This window comes from Chaetodon trifascialis, chromosome 7 (genome assembly GCF_039877785.1).
Source record: "Chaetodon trifascialis isolate fChaTrf1 chromosome 7, fChaTrf1.hap1, whole genome shotgun sequence".
In the NCBI taxonomy this organism is placed as follows: domain Eukaryota; kingdom Metazoa; phylum Chordata; class Actinopteri; order Chaetodontiformes; family Chaetodontidae; genus Chaetodon; species Chaetodon trifascialis.
In genome coordinates this window covers 21,258,420-21,275,819 of record NC_092062.1, presented here as the reverse complement: position 1 = coordinate 21,275,819, position 17,400 = coordinate 21,258,420, and the positions used below count along the sequence as shown (strand labels likewise).

The following is a 17,400-nucleotide window of genomic DNA, read 5'->3' as shown; positions in this document are numbered from 1 at the left end:
ACGAGCTGAATGAACGGCACTTGGAAGCAGCACAGTTTTACAGAGTGACTTTATGATAAAGTTCTGTTCTGTGAATCAACTGCATATAAGACTTAAACCGTAACCGTAAGACGTAAACAATCACGTGTGCTTAAATTAACACTGATGGACACGGCTAATGTAAAATTATATTAATTGTAAAGTGTTTTTTAAAGAAATACTTTAACAGTCCACACGGTGTCGCTGTAAGGACAGTTATAGACGTCTATTGTATCGTCAACATCCGGCGACACGTCTCTTCAGCACACCGCCGAGCCGTTGACGCATCTTCAGTTACCCTAACTCCTCCAGACTCCTCATTAAAGGACGATGTTGTATCTTTGACACTTTCTGACTAATTGAGAGTCGCTCAAGCAGTTTAAAGTGAAGTGAGCAGAAGGATTAGGCGCTTTAGACCAGCCCCGAGCTTCAAATGGGGGAGGTGAGGAAGCTGCAGAAGAAGTTGAGACAGATTGAAAATCTGGAGATAAAAATCAGTCTTACCCCAGAGGAGAGATTTAAGGTACAGAAAGACTTCATCTGCATGTTTTTTTTTTTCTCCCATTGTGATCTGTGTGTAACCTGTGTGACAAATCCTGAATAGATTTCCCTCAGGTGTAACAACAGGTCACGCCACCAGCTCCGACTTTATTACATTACAACAAACATCCATCTTCACCAACTGCCAGAAGAGTAGTGCTGCGTTTTCCTACACGCAACAGTTCATTGAAGTGGACAGTAGAGCAGATTTGCCAAGCTAGCGTTTTTGAATAAAGATGATTTGTTTTAATGGTAATGGAACGCTACAAGGGTATGAAGTAAGGCTCGTAAATTAGGAATAACAGTGTTAACATAAAGGAGAAAAATATGTGATTAAAATGAATTAGTAATAATGATGGAATGAATAATTTGACAGTTTTTGCCGAAGGAATGTGGGAGATCAGAAGCTTACACTCAGTGCATGAGAAAAAATAATGATCAGGAACTTCAGGAGAGAGTCAGTATGGAAAAGGGCAGAATCTGAATTCTATAAATTATGGCCATGCCCTATAAAAGCGTCGTTTCTTTCCCGAGCTGCCCTCACATCTCCTAATTAGTAAGAGGAAAACAGATGCACGCAGTGGTGTCCCACACATCTGCAGCTGGAGATCCTCGGGTAGTAATGGGGAAGGTTACTGGTGTGGTACCCACAATTCATTTCTGTGAGTAAGTCGCATTTCCCTCACCTGAACTTTGCAGTTGGAATAGTCTAAAACTAACCAGCAAATGATTGTAAAACAAAAAGAAACTCCCTCGACAGTAATATTACAGTTTATTAACAATGGGTTGTCTCCTTGTTACATCGAGACAGATTTCAAATTTTGGGACAAATCTCTCGGATTTAGACTTACGTGTTAAAAACTGTGTTGCACTTCCGTAAAGTGTACAATTGTACAAGTACAATTACTGTCATTGACTCTAATTTTGCTGTATTTATACTTCCAACCCCATTTCCAAAATAGAACACTAAAATGTAAGTAGAAACAGAATGCGATGATTTTGCAAAACACAAACCCCAAATGAAAATAGCACAAGGACAAAATATCAAATGTTGGAACAGACATTTTTTTAATGATATTCTCATTGAGAATTTGCTGGCAGCAACACGTTTGTTAAAAGTTGGGTCAGGGTCATGTTTAGCACTCTGTTGCATCACTTCTTCTGTTACACTCTTTGTGACCCCAGGAGACCCGCTGCTGTTGTTCTGAAAGCAAAACGTTTTCCTGTTTGTTCTTGTTTTGCTGCCACTTTGTCCCAACTTCTCTGAAACAAATTTTAAATGAGGAAATCATTTTCAAAAGCAGTGAAATTTCCCAGTTTGGGCATTTGATATGTTGCCTTTGTGCTACTTTCAGTTAAATTCGAGGTTTCAGTGTTTTACAGATCATCACATTGTATTTCAATGTACATTTTACACAGTGTACCAACATTTTTGGAAACAGGATTGTATCCCGAGAATTGCATTTTGTACGACTGCATTTCACAGAGTCGCTACACCTACCTGACAGATATGGTTACTTGTTTGTTTTCAGATTAAATTTTAAGGTAGAAAAAATATGAAATACGACAACGGTGTAAAATATAGTTACTGTAATTATATATCTCAAAGCAAACCAGTTAGATGAATTAACTGCTGTGCACACAGTTATGCATCAAAAATGATAATGAAATCATACATAAATAGTTGTTATTCTGCTGCCTGAAGCATGCTCTAAGCTTTGATACCTTTACTTCAGCACAGTACTTCTGTACTTTAATTTCAGTATTTTTTTAAATCCAGGAGTATTTTACATTGAGGTAAAATATTCAGATACTTCTGCCAGTACTGCTCATAGTGGTCAAAATCAAAGAAGCAGGCATCCTGACTTGGAGTCTTCGGTCAGAGTCGAGCCCCTTAAAAACACTGGATCCAACATTTCCCACATGCAGCGCGGTCCGGTCTTTGTTAGACCCTCCCTGTCGACTAATTACCGACATCTCTTCAAACCTTGTGCTCACACTTTCTTTAAAACACGCAGTGTTCAAGGCCAAGCCGAGATAACCCAGATGAGATCATTATTACATCATCAGGAGTGATTTTCTCCGACTTAACAAAGCTCCATCGGAGCCACAAAAGACTTCATACAAGCGTTTTCATTATTAAAGCCGAAAGCTTTTATGTGTACAAGTGCTGGAGAGCTCGTTTGACACAGGAAACAGCCACTTCATATCAAGTTGACGTACCTAATTCTCTCATTCGTGCAGGTTTCATGCCTCGCAATCAAACAGTACGGCGGACGATGTGTAGCCAGTTGCAGTTTATAAATCAAGACAGGCTGAGTGTGTTGCATGTGCATACAAACAACTTGTGGATTTAGCAGCTTGGTTTACAACCAGTCTCGTGCCTTCTTCCTCAGATCTCCAGGAAGGCGGAGCTGCGTTCCAGATTGGCTGAGCTTCAGCTGCAGCTTTCTGGCCCGCAGCAAACTCTGGGGATTGTGGGAGACGGAAAAAAGGAGAAGATGAAAAGACAAGTGTAAGGAAGTGAGGGAGAGGTACCAGCAAGGGGGGGTGGGTGAGTGGGGGGGCAGATGGAGAGAAGCATAATTCTTCAAAAGCAACAACATTCACTTTGAAGCCTTTGATCTTTTTTGTATGTCTATCCAAACACGCTGGAGGTCAAACGCTGTCACGCTTGAAGAAAACGGGAACTTTCTACTGTTCATAATGTGTCATGTAAACATTATCCAGGGATGGCATCCTCCCTATTAAAGCCCCTCAGGGCTTCATGCACATCGCTGAAATCGCCATGTGTGGATATTAACATCAAACTCAATGAGGCTCACGTATCATTTATAATACACAGACCAGCAGCTCATTATTAACAAGCGCTGCTTTTGTTTGTGTGGGACTCGGAGATTCCTCTACAGGTACGCTCCCCGTCACAGAGGACGCCGTGTGCAGTTTGCATCTTGATTATTCATTCAGCTCCTGCTTTCTGCACTGGCACAGGGAGGATGCCCCCGAGGCCCTTCCATCACAGACGCCTCCAGCCTCCAAGATCCTTAAGGGAGAAGAGGAGTCCAAAGCTCAAGCAACGCCAGCGTCGGCTGCCAGGCAGAAGGAGAGAGGAGGGGGAGCGGATACGGGCAGGCGGCGGGAAAGGACAGAGCCGGCCAACGTGTCAGATCACTGCCGAGACTTTGACAACGAGCAGCAACTGCGAGAGGAAGGTGGGATCATTAAGAGAAGTGGCTGAAGAGAGTGTTACCACAGTTTATCGCAGGCAGTTAAAAGTACACTTAATTCGCGTTTAACATCTTAAATCAGATTATACATGTATGCCCAGAGGAGTCCGAGCATACTCATGTGGCACGCCAGCATTAAAACCAACAGGCTGCCTTTGCTTCCCTGAAGACAGGACCCATGTTTTGCATCCTTGGAGCTAAATTAGCCCCACGCCTCGCATTGGCAGGCTAATCCATACTGAGGAACTGTGTAGATTAACAAGCTGTGCTGCTGAAGAGGCAACATTGCTAATTGCACAAATCATTTCTTTCACAGAAGCTGAATTTGCATCGCTCAGATCGTCTTGGGAGAAGGCGAAGTTTCGCTTGAGGCTGCTGGAGGGTCACAGTGACATAGTCACCTGCGTGGTTGCTGTTGACAACCTGGTGGTTTCTGGAAGGTAAAGCAGGAAGCCTAATTTGCATAATGGATGTGCAAAGTGAACATTTCACCTAATTTATCACTTAATATGCTCCCGCTGTCTCCCTCGCTGCCTGACATGTATTTGTTTTCCTTCCGCCGCCCTGATCGCTCGGCGCAAACCTCTCGCGATTTATGTCGAACGCCTTTTAGCTTTGCTTGTTTTCGCCACCCTCTCTCGCTCACAGCAGCTCCCTTTTTATCTTCCCCGCATCCCGTCTTTGTCACTCTGTCGGTCTCCCTCCTCTAAGCCGGGATACGACGGTGAAGGTGTGGCACGTTCCCACGGCGACGGAGCACAGGAACCTGGGGGGTCACACTGGTGGGGTCACCTGTCTGTCTGCGCCTCCCCCTGAGTACTGCAAGAGGATGGGTGAGGACACACGCACACACGCGCGCATCCTCACATGTGGGCTGGCTACGGCTGAGTAATGCCTGTGTCCTGCGGTCTGGTAATTATAGGAGCAGTTCATCAGATCGACCCCAGTGAGAGATAACCTCAGTAGACACTTTAGAGAGTTCACTGTCTGTCTGAAGCAGGCAGCCTTCCATCACTTGAACTCCACCGGCCTCTCCGGCTCTCCTCCTACACTCCCTCCCCACCTGCTTCCCCAACTTAAAATACCAAGTGGAGAGCGCATAAATGATGCAGCTCAGACGAGCTATAGCCACACTGTGTTCATCCGCTAATTTGTTTCCTATTTTAAAATCTATTCTCTCATCGCCTCTTTCTTGCAATCTGTCTCTTTTTCATTTTGTACATCATCACTTATTTACAGCTTTCTCCCAGTTTAATTTTTTTTTTTTTGGTCGTCTTCTGTCTCTCTTTTTCTGATCCCTCTTCCCTCCTCCTCTGTCCCCTCCCGCTCTTTTGTCTGCATTTGCCCTCTCGCCAGCCTGGTCCCTGTCTTTGTCCGACAAGGAGAGGTTTATTTTGAGTGGCTCGGCAGACTGCTGTGTGAAGATCTGGGCCCTGAGCATCGGTACGCTTAACCACACACGCACACAGATATGTACATATATATATTAAGGTAGACGGCGCCCTCGGGGCTGTGCTCGAGAAACGGTGTGTGTGTGTGCATCGTAATCAATATATTCCTGTGTGACTGGTGGTCTGTGTCCTGTCAATTAAATTACTATTTTCCTGTTACCTCCAGGGCAGTGTGTTAAGTCTGTCTACACATTCAACGCCGTGACTGCGCTCTGCTTTGTGCCAGAGGAGGACGGCTACATCGTCACGGGGTCAGGTGTGTTTCCGCGTGGAGAGCAGGTGCATGTGGAGAAGCTGAGAGCTTGCGATACAGTGAACACAGTAATTGGAGTTAGATCACATTGTATTTGTATCTACGTCTGGACATGTATGCGTTTTGGAGGTCTACATGCAAACTTGTGTGCATGCCGGTGTGTGTATATGTCTTCACTAATATGTAGGGAGAGTTTCACACAGTGGCATCATCTGCCAGGGAGTTAGGGAGTGTAGCACAGGGTTATCGGGCTGAATCAGAGAGATGGAGGCACACAGTTTAGGCAGTCAGGCTCAGGTGGGTTGACCGTGACCAGCAGTAATGACTGCCAGACGCCTGTCAGCACATGTTAACCTCACACTGTGTCACCCCTTCAGACGGGGGTAAAGTTCAAGCCTGGAGCTGGCGCACTTTTGAAAACTGCCAATCAGTCAACGCTCACCAGGAAGCAGTCACCTCCATCCAGGTGGGTGGGTCACTCACCTAATGGCCACCGATTCGCTGTTCACGCTGAGGATGCTCAAGCTGCCTTTCATGTTCAGCCTATTTTTAAGGAGGCGATGGCTAATGTTTCTCTCTCTGCAGAAGCTGTCTAAAGTAGTTTTAGAACTCTTGATTATTAATTTGTGAAAAAGCCTCTCCTCAGAAATCAAACAGCTATATTTCCACGCTCTCATCCTCACACGCGCTTTCCGTGTTTATTGCCTTCAAATGGAAATCAAAGATATTTGTTGAGATGTACGCTGCGGAGCTCGGCCAATTTTAGAGAGCTTACTGTACATATTATTTTGAGCAAAAAGGCTTTTTATGGATGTTGAAATCCAAAGCTGCATATGCACATTTTTTCAATTTGCAATCATCAAAATACGCCTAAAGCATTAAAGCGTGGCGCCTCATTGTCACTCTTTTTGTTATTTATCATGCAGAGCGCGCAATCCATTTATAACCAACAGCAGCACAGAAATGTACATTTGAAAGTGTTCACACACTTCTCTTCCACGGACACAAACATGTGTTCACTCTCTTCCCGTTTTCTGTGTATCTATCTATCTCACACACACACACACACACACACACACACACACACACACACACTGGGTTAAGACTCAGATCACCATGACAACCGTGTCTCCTGTGCCCTCCACAGTCTCAGGGTCCGCTGGTGTTCAGCGGCTCAGCCGAGGGAGGGGTGTCTGTGTGGGAGAACCGCTGTTCGGATCGAGACCCCCTGAGGCTGCTGCACCACTGGAGCGGCCAGGTGACGGGCTGCGGGGGGGGGGCGGGCGGGCGTGTGACCCTCAGCCCGCGGGGAGACCGAGTTTTCCTGGCTCACGGTCGAGCGTGGCTTAAGATCCTGCACTGGAGGACCGGTGAGCTCTGGAATGGGATTGGCAGTGTGTGTGTGTGTGTGTGTGTGTGTGTGTGTGTCAGATAGTGAGAAAAAGATTGGAAAAGCGAGATAGATATCGGAGCATTTGCATAATCCTTCCACCTAACATCTGTCCAATTATCACAGGAACGATGTCCAGACTGACCAATCACAGCAGCACCGCCGGGGTAACAGATTGGGCTCACCAGACAGGAGGCCTCCTAATTGGCTCCTGCTATGATCTGGCGAATGGAGAGAGTTCGCTAAATTGTGAGTAAACCATGTGCAGCCAGAAGTTACCCGCTGCTCTCCGGCAGCGTGAAAGCACTGCGAGGACTGAAGACAAAATCGAAACCACTTTGTTTCCCTCCGTTGACCTCCGTTCCCTTTATCTCCCTCTCCTCCCTCCAGTGTTCTCTGTGCCTCAGTGTCGGTACCTGGCCTCTCTGACCTGGCCCGACGCTCCCAGAATCCTCTGCTTTGCGGCGTGGACCACAGGGAGCGGAGACCACCGGTGGGTCACCGGAGGTCGCGACCTCATCGTATGGGAGCAGCTCCCCAGCTCTGGGAAGCAGAGGTGGGCTCAGTGCATGCCAACGCTACGCCGCTAAGAAGATTCCAGTCTAAACTGGTCAATTAGTCCTTATTTGCATATTCGTTCCAAGGTCAAGTGCATTGCTGAGTCTGAAGCTATGCTGGGATTTATAATGCGCTGTGGATTTAACTAATTTTGACACACACTTCTATTGATACAAGCTTTTTGATGGATTGCGGGTGTAAATGTTACAGGAGTGACGTCACGGTGAGGAGGGACAGCCGATTGGAGTCCTGCTCGCTGGAATCGGACGGGGACACTGAAGATGAGGAGGACACTGATGGTACAGACGCACACACTCTGCAATTACACACCTTTTCATGTCCTCCTGTACTGACACGCACTCAGCGAGTAACCACTGAATTGCAGATTTCACTATCAAGTTAATTTTAGATGATGCTCGTCGTGACGAATCCCTCTGACCTCCTTGTCGTATTTAGATTGCGAGGATGAAGACGACGGAGATGAAGGGAGGGACGACTGGGCCGATGATGGGGAGGGCGGAGGGTCCGGCTCATGGCTGCGCTGCCTTCTCCAGTGAGCGGCGGTTTGCGCGCGGAGGACGCCACGGCCTGCAGGCTTGAAGAGGAAATGAGAGGGAGGGGGCGTAGTGACAGCGAAGGAGGGTGCAGGGGAGTGAAGTGTGACAGACTGAGTGTCGGTGTCAGAGGGGGAGCATATGGACGGAGGAAGTGTGTGTGTGTTTTTGTGTGTGTGAGAGAGAGAGTGGTAGGCAGACTGTTTTCTATGTAAATATTATTTCCACGTACAATAAAGCTGTCACACTGTGACTCTCACCTCCAAATTTGCATCTCCTGTTGTCCTCTGGTTTTATCCCAGCCTGACCCTGCCTCTTCTTCAAACACCAGTTCATCGCCCGCTCCGCCGGCGCAGCCTGTGTAAATGAATGTAAATTAAATTTTACTCCATCTTTATTCCCCTCCTTCCTTCCTTCCTTCCTCCTCCTCCTCTTTGCTGTCTGTATTTCTGTCTCTTTCTCTCTGGGGTGTCCTTGCTGTTTTTGTAAACATAATTGAAGACTTTTTTTTTTATTAATGTCGTGCTCAGTATCATTTCTGTTTGCCTCGTCAAATTCATTTCTTTTCCTCAGCGTCCATTTAATTGAACCCGTTTAAAAAAAACACACACATAATTAGCATTTAAATCTCTTTCCTACAGTCTCTTGCCCTCCCTCCATCGCTCCCTCTCTCTCTCTCTCTCTCTCCTCTCTCACTCCAGCAGACTCTACATGTCTCAGTCGCTACGGCAACCGATGCTTTTTTTCTTCCTCACTTGCTCTCTGTGTCTCCCCCTGTCTCCCTCTCTCATTCCCTCTCTCCACTGCCAGAGGTAGGCATGATAACTGATATGTGTCGGAGTGTGTGTTTGCCTGCCTGCCTGCGTGCGCGCGCGCGCGTGTGTGTGCATCTCTCGCTGTGCTTGTGCGTCTCTAAGTGGCATTTCTGTGGCATTTTGGCACATAGGAAGTTACCGCTCTGCGCTCAAAGTGCCATATAGAGTACTGGCTGCGTGCATGACGCCTCTAATGATGATTAATGTGCTGCGCTCAGGTGTGCGCACTGTAGACGCGTGTGAGAGACAGACAATGAGTGTGTACTTGTGGCTGTTTTTGAATGCAGATGTGGACTCTCTGTAGACATGTGGCGTATAATTGAGCGTTAAATCCGAAAGCCCAGGAGAGTCCGTGTGTCTTTTATTTTTATTTTTGGGGGAGAAAAGAAAGTGACAGTTGGCTCTCCGCCAGCGCTCTTGCCGGTGTCTGTGTTTACATGGTTTTCATCTGGCAACATAAAAGAAGAAGGAAAAATGCTGGATCCTCCCCCTTTCTCTCTCCCCCTCTCTCTCCCTCTCTCCATCTCCCTCTTGCCCCTCTGTCCTATCTCACAGAGAGAGATGATCGGAGGAGCGGAGTCTCAGTGAACACAGCGAAGCGATGGAGAGATGGTAAGATGGATAGTATCTGAGGTGAAGGAGGGATGTATGGCGTGTAGATGCATAAAATGTCATTGTGAGTGATGGCTGCCAGGGGAATCAATGCCTGAGCTGATGAGGTCGTGCAGGTCGCCTGCAGACAATACATTTTCTCAGATAGGTAACTTCTCCATCACTCCACCAGCTCTCATTCTTTCTCCTCCGCCTCTCTTCCAGCTCCATCTCTCCTGTCGCACGACTGACTGCCCTCCGCTGCCTCATTTCCCTCCTCCTGGTTGCTCTGGTGACACAGCCCTCCACCTGTAACCGTGACGAGGGCGAGGAGCAGGTGGACGCCCTGTCGGTCCAGCTGTCCGTCACAGCCCAGGTCACACCCACCCCTCTGTGGGCGGTGGTCTGGGGTCCCACGCAGACCCTGGAGGATGAGACCTACCACTTCCTCTCCAGCCAAGAAACCGACCCCCTGCTGCAGCAGCATGGGAGCCAGCAGGAGGCCAGCACCGCCACGTCCGAGGACTGGCCTTACCCTGACGCAAGCGCACAGCCCCCAGAGGAGGCGCCGCTGGAGTCAAGGGACCAAGAGGGAGTGGAGGATGGAGGGACGGAGGCGGAGGAGACGGAGCCCGAGGAAGGTGGGCATCAGGAGATGCACATGAAGGATTTCTAAATAAAGGTGGCCACGAGCCACAGTCCATGTGAACACACACACACACGCGCGCACATGGCACAAGTCCTCCAGGGAATTAGCTGTCACCGGGTTGAAGGCTGTGCTGTGTGCAGCCGGCTGTGTCTGTGGCGGGGAATGCCTAATAAAGTTCTCATCACTCACAGGGAGGAATTGGCCGCTGTCAAATTGCAAGATACAGAGAAGACGTCATCGGATTAGAGTTGTAGTTGGAGGCCGGCGTCGACTTGCGCATCCAATTTCATGTTTCAGCCGCCTTCATTGATTTCGCCTTTTGTTCTGGATACAATTAAACATGCTCATGGTCTGAGATTAGTAATTGCATGAGCGTGTGTGTGTGTGTGTGTGTGTGTGTGTGTGTGTGTGTGTGTGTGTGTGTTGCAGTGGACCCTCAGTTCTACGTCACCGTGACCATCTCCTCGCTGCTCATCTTGACGGCAGTCGTCATTACAGCCAAACTCTGGTAGGAACCTTAACTCTCTGTCCTCCAAACTCTCTCTCTCTCTCTCTCTCTCTCTGTGTGTGTGTGTGTGTGTGTGTGTGTGTGTGTGTGTGTGTGTGTGTGTGTGTGTGTGAGAGAGAGAGAGTGAATGAGCAGAAGACTTTCCCAGCATGAGCTGGACACCTGCCTCACAGCAGGAGGCCACCACCAACGTTGTGGATTAGACAGTTTGTCGTTTTAAGAGCAAACACAGAGGTGCAGACTAGATTCCTCCCTAAATATGGCGTCATTTTGGATTTCTGAATTGGACACTCTGAGCCTTAGAGGGTTAAATGTGATGCTTGACCTGAATCTATGTTGTAGATACATAAACTACGTGCATTCTGTCCTGATTTTCATAATAACATGCATCTCAGTTGAATCAGGGGTGTGTTGAGGTCAATTATAGATGTACGTAGAACAGAGGCTCCCAACCTGGGGGTCAGGGCCCGACTAAGGGGTCACAAGATAAATCTGAAGGGTCGTGAGATCATAGATAAGAATAGGAATAGAAGCACAAAATTGATCTTTTTTTTCAGAGTTCAGTGTAATCTTGCTTTCTGTTTTGTTAATTGCTGGAGATTAAAAACAATCTCAGTCAGCCTTTTGGTCACCTGCTTAGACTTATCCAAACAACATAGTTTTAGGGGGTAAAATATGTTGGGAAACACCGACTTAGACATTTATAAGGACCATCCAGAAGCATTAAGAGGCTGGCACACACTGTGCTTTAAAAATGAGGCTGAGGCTGTGCAATTTGTACATTTTGTACTGAAATTTGGAGACTTGCACCCTTTCACGCACTGATGAGTAGAAGATGAAAACGTATGGATTGGGCCAGATGTGTTGAAATTAATAGCGAGGCCAGATGTGCGAGTTTTAGTGAAGATGGGATGTTGATGGTTGCAAGTGTGTTTGTATGAGCCTGTCGGTCTGTCTGTCCATCTTGCGTCTACATATTCCCCCCTAACGTGAGAGCTGAGTAATTGCTTCCTAATTACTTTATTAACAGCACTTGTGCTCCTGAAAGTTACAGTTGACTCAGATGTGTCATTCAGAGCCATTAGGGTTGAAATGATTAAACATTCCCTCTAACCATTAGGGTGGGATGGCTTGAGCGCTAACATGGCTTCACTGGTGTCAGTGTACTTTAACAGCCCACCAGCCATTAAACCTCTCCAAGCATGTGCAGTCAACACGAGGTGGAGGTTCTGTATATGTTACGCTTTCAGGCCTTGCAGGAGGTGCTAGCTGCACACATTAGCCATTAGCTGGAAATGGGGAGCCATCTATGTGATGTAGTGGAGCACTTCCACGCTTTGCTGATCAAACCAATAACACCTAGTTTATTTGTCCGCTGGGACACCTCTCTCCTCTCTCCCTGTGTCTCACGCTTTTCTTCCCCTTTTTGTCAGTCTCTCTTTCTTCCCTCACCCCTTTATACTTCCACTCTCTTCTTCCTTACCGTAACTCTCTTATATCTGCTCATCTTACCCATATTACTATTGTATCATAAATTTTCATTTCATTGCCCGAATCTGTCTAATTTGTTCCCCTTCATATCTCTTTTTCATACCCTCTCTTAATCTCAGTTTTGCTCCCACACTCCTCCATTATCTCCCCACGCTCTCTCTCTTTATCCCTCCCTCCCTCCTCCGACTTTGGCCTCCTTCCCCTTCGCCTCCCAGGGATTTTATTTTTTGTCTTTCTCTGAATACCTGTGCTCCCCCTCCTCTTCTTTCAGGTTCCAGTTATCGCTGTTGCCTAGCTCTAACACTGCCTGTCTTTGCACAGCTGGTACTCCCTTTATCTCCCTCACCAGTCTCCTATCTCTCCCAGCACCGCCAGTCCGGCTGCAGATCCACAGATAATCCTCCAGCTTGCTGTGAGCTGATACACGATAAACCCCCTTCTCTCTCTGTTCCTGAGACTGGCCTTCGCTGTTGTTTGGATAACTTACTTCACTGGCCCCCGCCGTGGAGGAAAACCCCACACTGTTGGTGCATCCAAAGTGGCCTGACAAAAGTGAGATTTGCTGGGATTCATACTGGAGACATGGCGGCAGCCCATCTCTATAGACTGGCTCGTGCTGCAGTGTCATAAATGTGTAAATAACGCCATGTGTTAGATGGAGAAAGTGCTGCGGAATCAACGGAAGGGGGGTACAGATGGACTGAAATGATAGCCTATAGTGGAAATTGGCCATCGTCCAGTTCATTATGATTATAGAGGAGTGGCATATGCGCTCAGTGATTTTCCCAGCCCTAAAATCGTCAGTGTGGCTAATGTTATCAAGCATGACGGCGTTTGTGTGTGACTGTGTGTGTGTGCACATAGGCAGAGAAGTCAGCCAGGAGAGGACAGGTGTTGCTGAGGCACGATGACGGTGCAGGATGGCCTTTATGGCTGCTGGAGCAGCTTTGTTGTGCCACTAAGTATTCTTAAGAGCTTGAACTCGTGGCTCTCGACTGTGCCTTCACCTTAACCTCACCGTCCTCTCTGAAGTCATGGCGTCACCCCTCTGGTCATCTCCTCACCTTGTTGCACCCCTTCCCACCTCCCTCCCCTCACGCATCCCACAGTGCCCGTCTCCTTCCCCATTTCTCGCTCCGCCTCCCTCTCCCCTCTGACAGCGTTTTAATGAGTCCGATGAGTGCACTAATTCTCTCTCACAGTGGCAGGGTAATGTGTTCGCTGATGCTAAATGGCTCGGCTGTTCTTGATGCTCTCTGACTCTCTCCCCCCTCTGTCTTTTCTCTTTACTCTGCTGTTTTTCCTTATCTGTGTCTCTATCTCCCCTAATTTCAACCTCTCTCTCTATCACCTCCTGCTCTTTGTCTCTCCCCTTCTCACTTCTTTTTACTCCAACTTTCTTTGTGTCCTCCTTCCTCCTTGTCTTTTTTCCTCACTTCCCATCTTTTTCTTTTTCCTCTCATCTGTCTCCCCTCTTCCTCACTCTGTATCCCTTTCCCTCTCCATCCTTCCTTCCCTTTCCTCCACTCTCTCCACACGTCTCCCCAAATGTCTTGCCTCCTTCCATCCCCTCTGCCTTCTCCCCTACTCTCTCTCTCTCCTTCCATCTATCTGTGCCACTATCCTTCTCTCCCAGTTACGATCGCAGCTGTTCCCAACATCCGCCCCCGCTTTCCCGTGGCGTGGCTCCCCCCCTCTCCCTCGCGCTCCCTCGTTCCCTCGCTTCGGAGGACAGCCGGCAGACGTTGCACAGCACCTCCTCCTCCTTCACCGACAGGGAGAGGTAATGAGTCGCCTCGCCTTGGCTCTGCACACTCTTGGATGTGTGTGTGTGGGTGTGTCTATGAGGTTGATGTGCATGTGTGAGTCTCCACGCACCTCTGGATTCAAGTTTGCTTCTTTGTGTGTATGTGTGAAGCAGCCTTATTGCCTCTTCTGCGTGCATTGAGAGGATGAACATGGAGTGTAATTGGACAGTAGTGCTATTCTCTGTGGAGTATTCAGGGCTGGAGAGTTGGTGCCGCTCTAAGATGTATCAGTGTTTTAAACTCCCTCTCCAGATGAGTCATCGTCGGCCTGCGAAAAGGCGCCCAGCCACCGTCCATGAAATGATGCTTTTATTTGAGGGTATTTAAAGTTAATCTCAATCCGGATAATTATAGTGCTGTACTCCAGTGTTCCCTCTCACTTCCTCCCCCCCATCAGCTTTTCCTCCACCTTCCTCCTCTTCTTCCTCCTCTTCCGTCTCTTCCCCTCGCCGCCCTCTCGGTCCCCTGTGATGCAGCTTTCCGTTTGCGTGTACACCACTTTTCCAGCTTCAGGCCACTCTGCTCCACTTCTCTTTTTCTGTCTTTCCTCCCATCATCAGGACTCCCGAGTTTCCCTCAACACCCTGCCCGCCACCCTTTTTCTCCTCCTTTCTGTCTCACTCTTCTCCTCTGTTCTCTTGCTGTGTCAGGATCCCAGTTGTGAACCTCTGAGGTGACTGTTTTTCCATATGGTAAACATTTCTACGGGGCCTGAGGAGGAACATCAACATGACCGGAGGGTGTGCCCGCAGCGCCTTTTTTTTTCGTCTCTGAAACTGTGAAATGAATTCAGGGATCCCAGGTATCCAGCCATCACAAAACTCCTCGGCTCCCCTGGGGTCTAAAAAACCCAAACCCATCTCCCTGCAGCTCCCTCCTTCCTTCCGTCCTTCCTCTGTGCTCGGTGTAAATTTCTTTTATGTGGCTCTGCGTCACTGTAACCCGCTCCCTGTTTTCCACCCCCTGTATGGCCTCGAGCTCTGCCACGCTACCCAACCGCTCTGCGCTTCGACCCACCATGACTAATTCACAAACAAGCAGTTTAACAGCCATGCAACATCCCATTACCCCTGAAATGCCCTACCTGTGCTTTCACAACTGTTTCCAGTGATTCGGCTGCACATGTGAAGCTGTTCAGTGTTAAATCTAATCCAGCAGACCGTTCTGTCATGAAATGACACTCAAATTCGGTTGAATTTAGCAGGCTTCTATCTGGTTTGCAAATGGTTAAAAAGCCATTCTCAGTATCTCCAAACACTGAAAGGGGTATTTCACAAAGCTGTTTGGCACGGCTGTGGCCAACAGGCAATGTGTTTAACATGTCACGGTCCAAAAACTGCTGTTTATTCCCCGCTTTGGGCGCCTGAAATGCAAATAGTGAGGCTTTTTTCATCTGCAGCGTGTAGAGGAGTCTGTTTTGTTTCAGTTTTCCTCATGATTTGTTCTCTTAATTATCTGGCTTACGTTCACCTGTTTGTCAAGCCTTTGCGAGCACCCTTTGTTCCTGCTGGACTGTGCAGAGGTGTGTTAAGCATAAAGTACTTCCAGTGGCGGAGATAAAATATTCAGAGCGGGGACGGATAGAAGAGGCATTCCTGTTGGAAATCAATGATTGCAAAAGGGTTTGGATGGTGCACAACAAAGACAGATTTATGTCATCATGGAAATGAGAATCTGCGAACTGTACGCGTGATCAAAGGACTAATGTTACAGCAACAAGGATTTTTTTCCACCTGACAGCCAAGCATCTCTATCTGGAAAACAAAACCACCATCATCCCCCCTCATGTCATTATCAAGTCACTGTATATCCGCTGTCATTGGTGCACAAAAGCAAAGTAGTACATCAAGGAGCATCATTCCTGTCTCTCCAATGAATCTGCATGTATAAAGTAAGAAAACCTGTGAGAGTTGCTTCAGATCTATTATTTATAAATGTCTATTTTATCTATCAGTGAGTGATATCTTACAAAACCTTTCAAAGCCAAACGTCAGTTTGTGTTTGGCAACTTTTCTAAGCATCTTTGAGACATGAACCCTCCAACTTACACACATTTCCACTACAGACATAGTGCTGGTGGCGTCATGCGTGGCTCGTGCAATCCTCCAGATACCCAGTCTTGTGATTTTCAGTAGCAATTCCTGTAGAAATGTGGTCTTTCTGTACCATGGAAGTTAAATAAAGACTCAACACTGGCGTTTTAGCTTTGTGTCTATCTGTTTATTTCTGTGCATGTTGAATGAATTCCCCTGGGAGCTGCGCGAACTGCAATGCTTTATGGGAATGACAAAGCTTACACTGTGCATTTTAATAGCTACCCCTGTACCTAATCTTTTACTCCCCGAAGTGAACATTTAGTCCACCGCCTTGCATTGATTTTGAACCATGGGCTTGGCATTAAAGAGTCCTGCATGTGCCATTTTACCAGTGAGGAGCAGCTGAAAAGGAAGAAAAAGGCTGCTGCTTGTGTGTGAAGCTTTCCCTTATCTCCTCACCTCATATGGATTCCTCTCGCTTCAGAAAGATTAACAGGATGCTAAGCAAGAATTTCCTCTGTGTACAGTTTTTCAAACAAATGTCAATAAAATCAAGGCGGGCGTGAGTGGAGAAATGCCACCCCAGTGTATTGAGATTCTCAACCAGTCTGCTGCACTGCTAGGGTTTCCATCTCCTATGGGCATTTTACTGATCAATCAGAGTAATTGATTGGCTTTGTTCCATTTGAAAGTTTTAATGACCGTCTAGTTATGAGGCACATACCAGCAGACGCTGCAGCAGCAGCTGCAACCACGGTGGACAAGCAACAGACAATAATGCAGAAGTTGGGTGTGAACTCAAGAGTTGTCGCTCACATGCTCGCACATATGATAAAACACACCGATTCACCTTACACATACGCCAGCTAACCCCTTTTCACTAACAAACAATTTGAGAGGTGCTCAGCTGTTAGAATTCACAGCTCCAGTCTGGTAAAAACTGAACTAATCAAGCTCAATCACGCTGACTGAAATTAACACAACTATTTATAGAGGTGAGAAGGCTGTTGGAGGGAGGGGCAGGATGGAGAAAGATGCAGGGTTAAATGAAACAGGATCATAATTTCCCTGTCTGCTTCCCTCCCACTATTGCTGCCGGTCAGCTAATCGCCACCGTTAATGTCATGCAGGATGGAGAGCGGAGAATTTAGAGAAAACAGAATCAAAAGAGTTGGAGATGGACAGGGCCGGTATGATGAAGGCAATTTTCACTGTGTGATGGAGGTACTAGAGAGGGTGGCAGCCAATTTCAAGAGGCAATTTTGACATTGAAATAGAAGCTCTGGGCAAAACATACTCATATGAAATATGAATGCACTTTGTGTGTGTGTGGATGTGTGTGTAGCCATGCTGGTTGTGCACAGGGGAAGTCTCGGCGCTATAATACATTAGTCTCTTTGGGGACATGCCCTAATTAATGGCTTGACCTCCTAACGGGTAGCCCCCTTCTGCGAGTTAACATTTAGCTGTGCACCCTCCAGAGATGCACTTTGAAGTGCATTTAATAAAAG

General features: G+C 47.4%; 2 protein-coding genes across 5 annotated transcripts; both read left to right on the top strand.

Annotated features, from left to right (window-relative positions):
* The first annotated feature begins 272 nt into the window (after nucleotides 1-272).
* On the top strand, nucleotides 273-8,026 carry LOC139334240 (uncharacterized). Its single transcript, XM_070967009.1, has 13 exons — nucleotides 273-541; nucleotides 2,955-3,073; nucleotides 3,550-3,770; nucleotides 4,102-4,225; nucleotides 4,497-4,618; nucleotides 5,142-5,228; nucleotides 5,403-5,492; nucleotides 5,867-5,955; nucleotides 6,637-6,859; nucleotides 7,006-7,128; nucleotides 7,270-7,435; nucleotides 7,648-7,736; nucleotides 7,894-8,026. Exons 1-13 carry the CDS (start codon nucleotides 452-454, stop codon nucleotides 7,992-7,994), a joined length of 1,644 nt encoding a protein of 547 aa, XP_070823110.1. The 5' UTR covers nucleotides 273-451; the 3' UTR covers nucleotides 7,995-8,026.
* A 219-nt stretch (nucleotides 8,027-8,245) lies between these two features.
* Nucleotides 8,246-16,055, top strand: pianp (PILR alpha associated neural protein). 4 transcript variants are annotated; one of them, XM_070967011.1, is made up of 6 exons: nucleotides 8,246-8,362; nucleotides 9,362-9,418; nucleotides 9,623-10,038; nucleotides 10,476-10,554; nucleotides 13,682-13,828; nucleotides 14,504-16,055. In XM_070967011.1, exons 2-6 carry the CDS (start codon nucleotides 9,408-9,410, stop codon nucleotides 14,523-14,525), a joined length of 675 nt encoding a protein of 224 aa, XP_070823112.1. In that variant the 5' UTR covers nucleotides 8,246-8,362; nucleotides 9,362-9,407; the 3' UTR covers nucleotides 14,526-16,055. The 4 variants fall into 4 exon arrangements, with proteins under 4 accessions (XP_070823112.1, XP_070823114.1, XP_070823111.1 ...); XM_070967010.1 differs by lacking the exon at nucleotides 8,246-8,362 and adding an exon at nucleotides 8,745-8,803; XM_070967012.1 differs by lacking the exon at nucleotides 8,246-8,362 and adding an exon at nucleotides 8,965-9,024.
* Nucleotides 16,056-17,400: the final 1,345 nt, after the last annotated feature.

What these genes read in the sequence shown, in the direction of transcription:
- LOC139334240 (XM_070967009.1), top strand. Translation starts at nt 452, where the DNA reads ATGGGGGAGGTGAGGAAGCTGCAGAAGAAGTTGAGACAGATTGAAAAT. An exon ending in GAGAAGATGAAAAGACAAGT is followed by an intron (nt 3,074 to 3,549) that starts GTAAGGAAGTGA and finishes GCACTGGCACAG; the next exon opens with GGAGGATGCCCCCGAGGCCC. An exon ending in CCCAGCTCTGGGAAGCAGAG is followed by an intron (nt 7,436 to 7,647) that starts GTGGGCTCAGTG and finishes TAAATGTTACAG; the next exon opens with GAGTGACGTCACGGTGAGGA.
- pianp (XM_070967011.1), top strand. An exon ending in GGAGACGGAGCCCGAGGAAG is followed by an intron (nt 10,039 to 10,475) that starts GTGGGCATCAGG and finishes TGTGTGTTGCAG; the next exon opens with TGGACCCTCAGTTCTACGTC. An exon ending in TCCTTCACCGACAGGGAGAG is followed by an intron (nt 13,829 to 14,503) that starts GTAATGAGTCGC and finishes TTGCTGTGTCAG; the next exon opens with GATCCCAGTTGTGAACCTCT.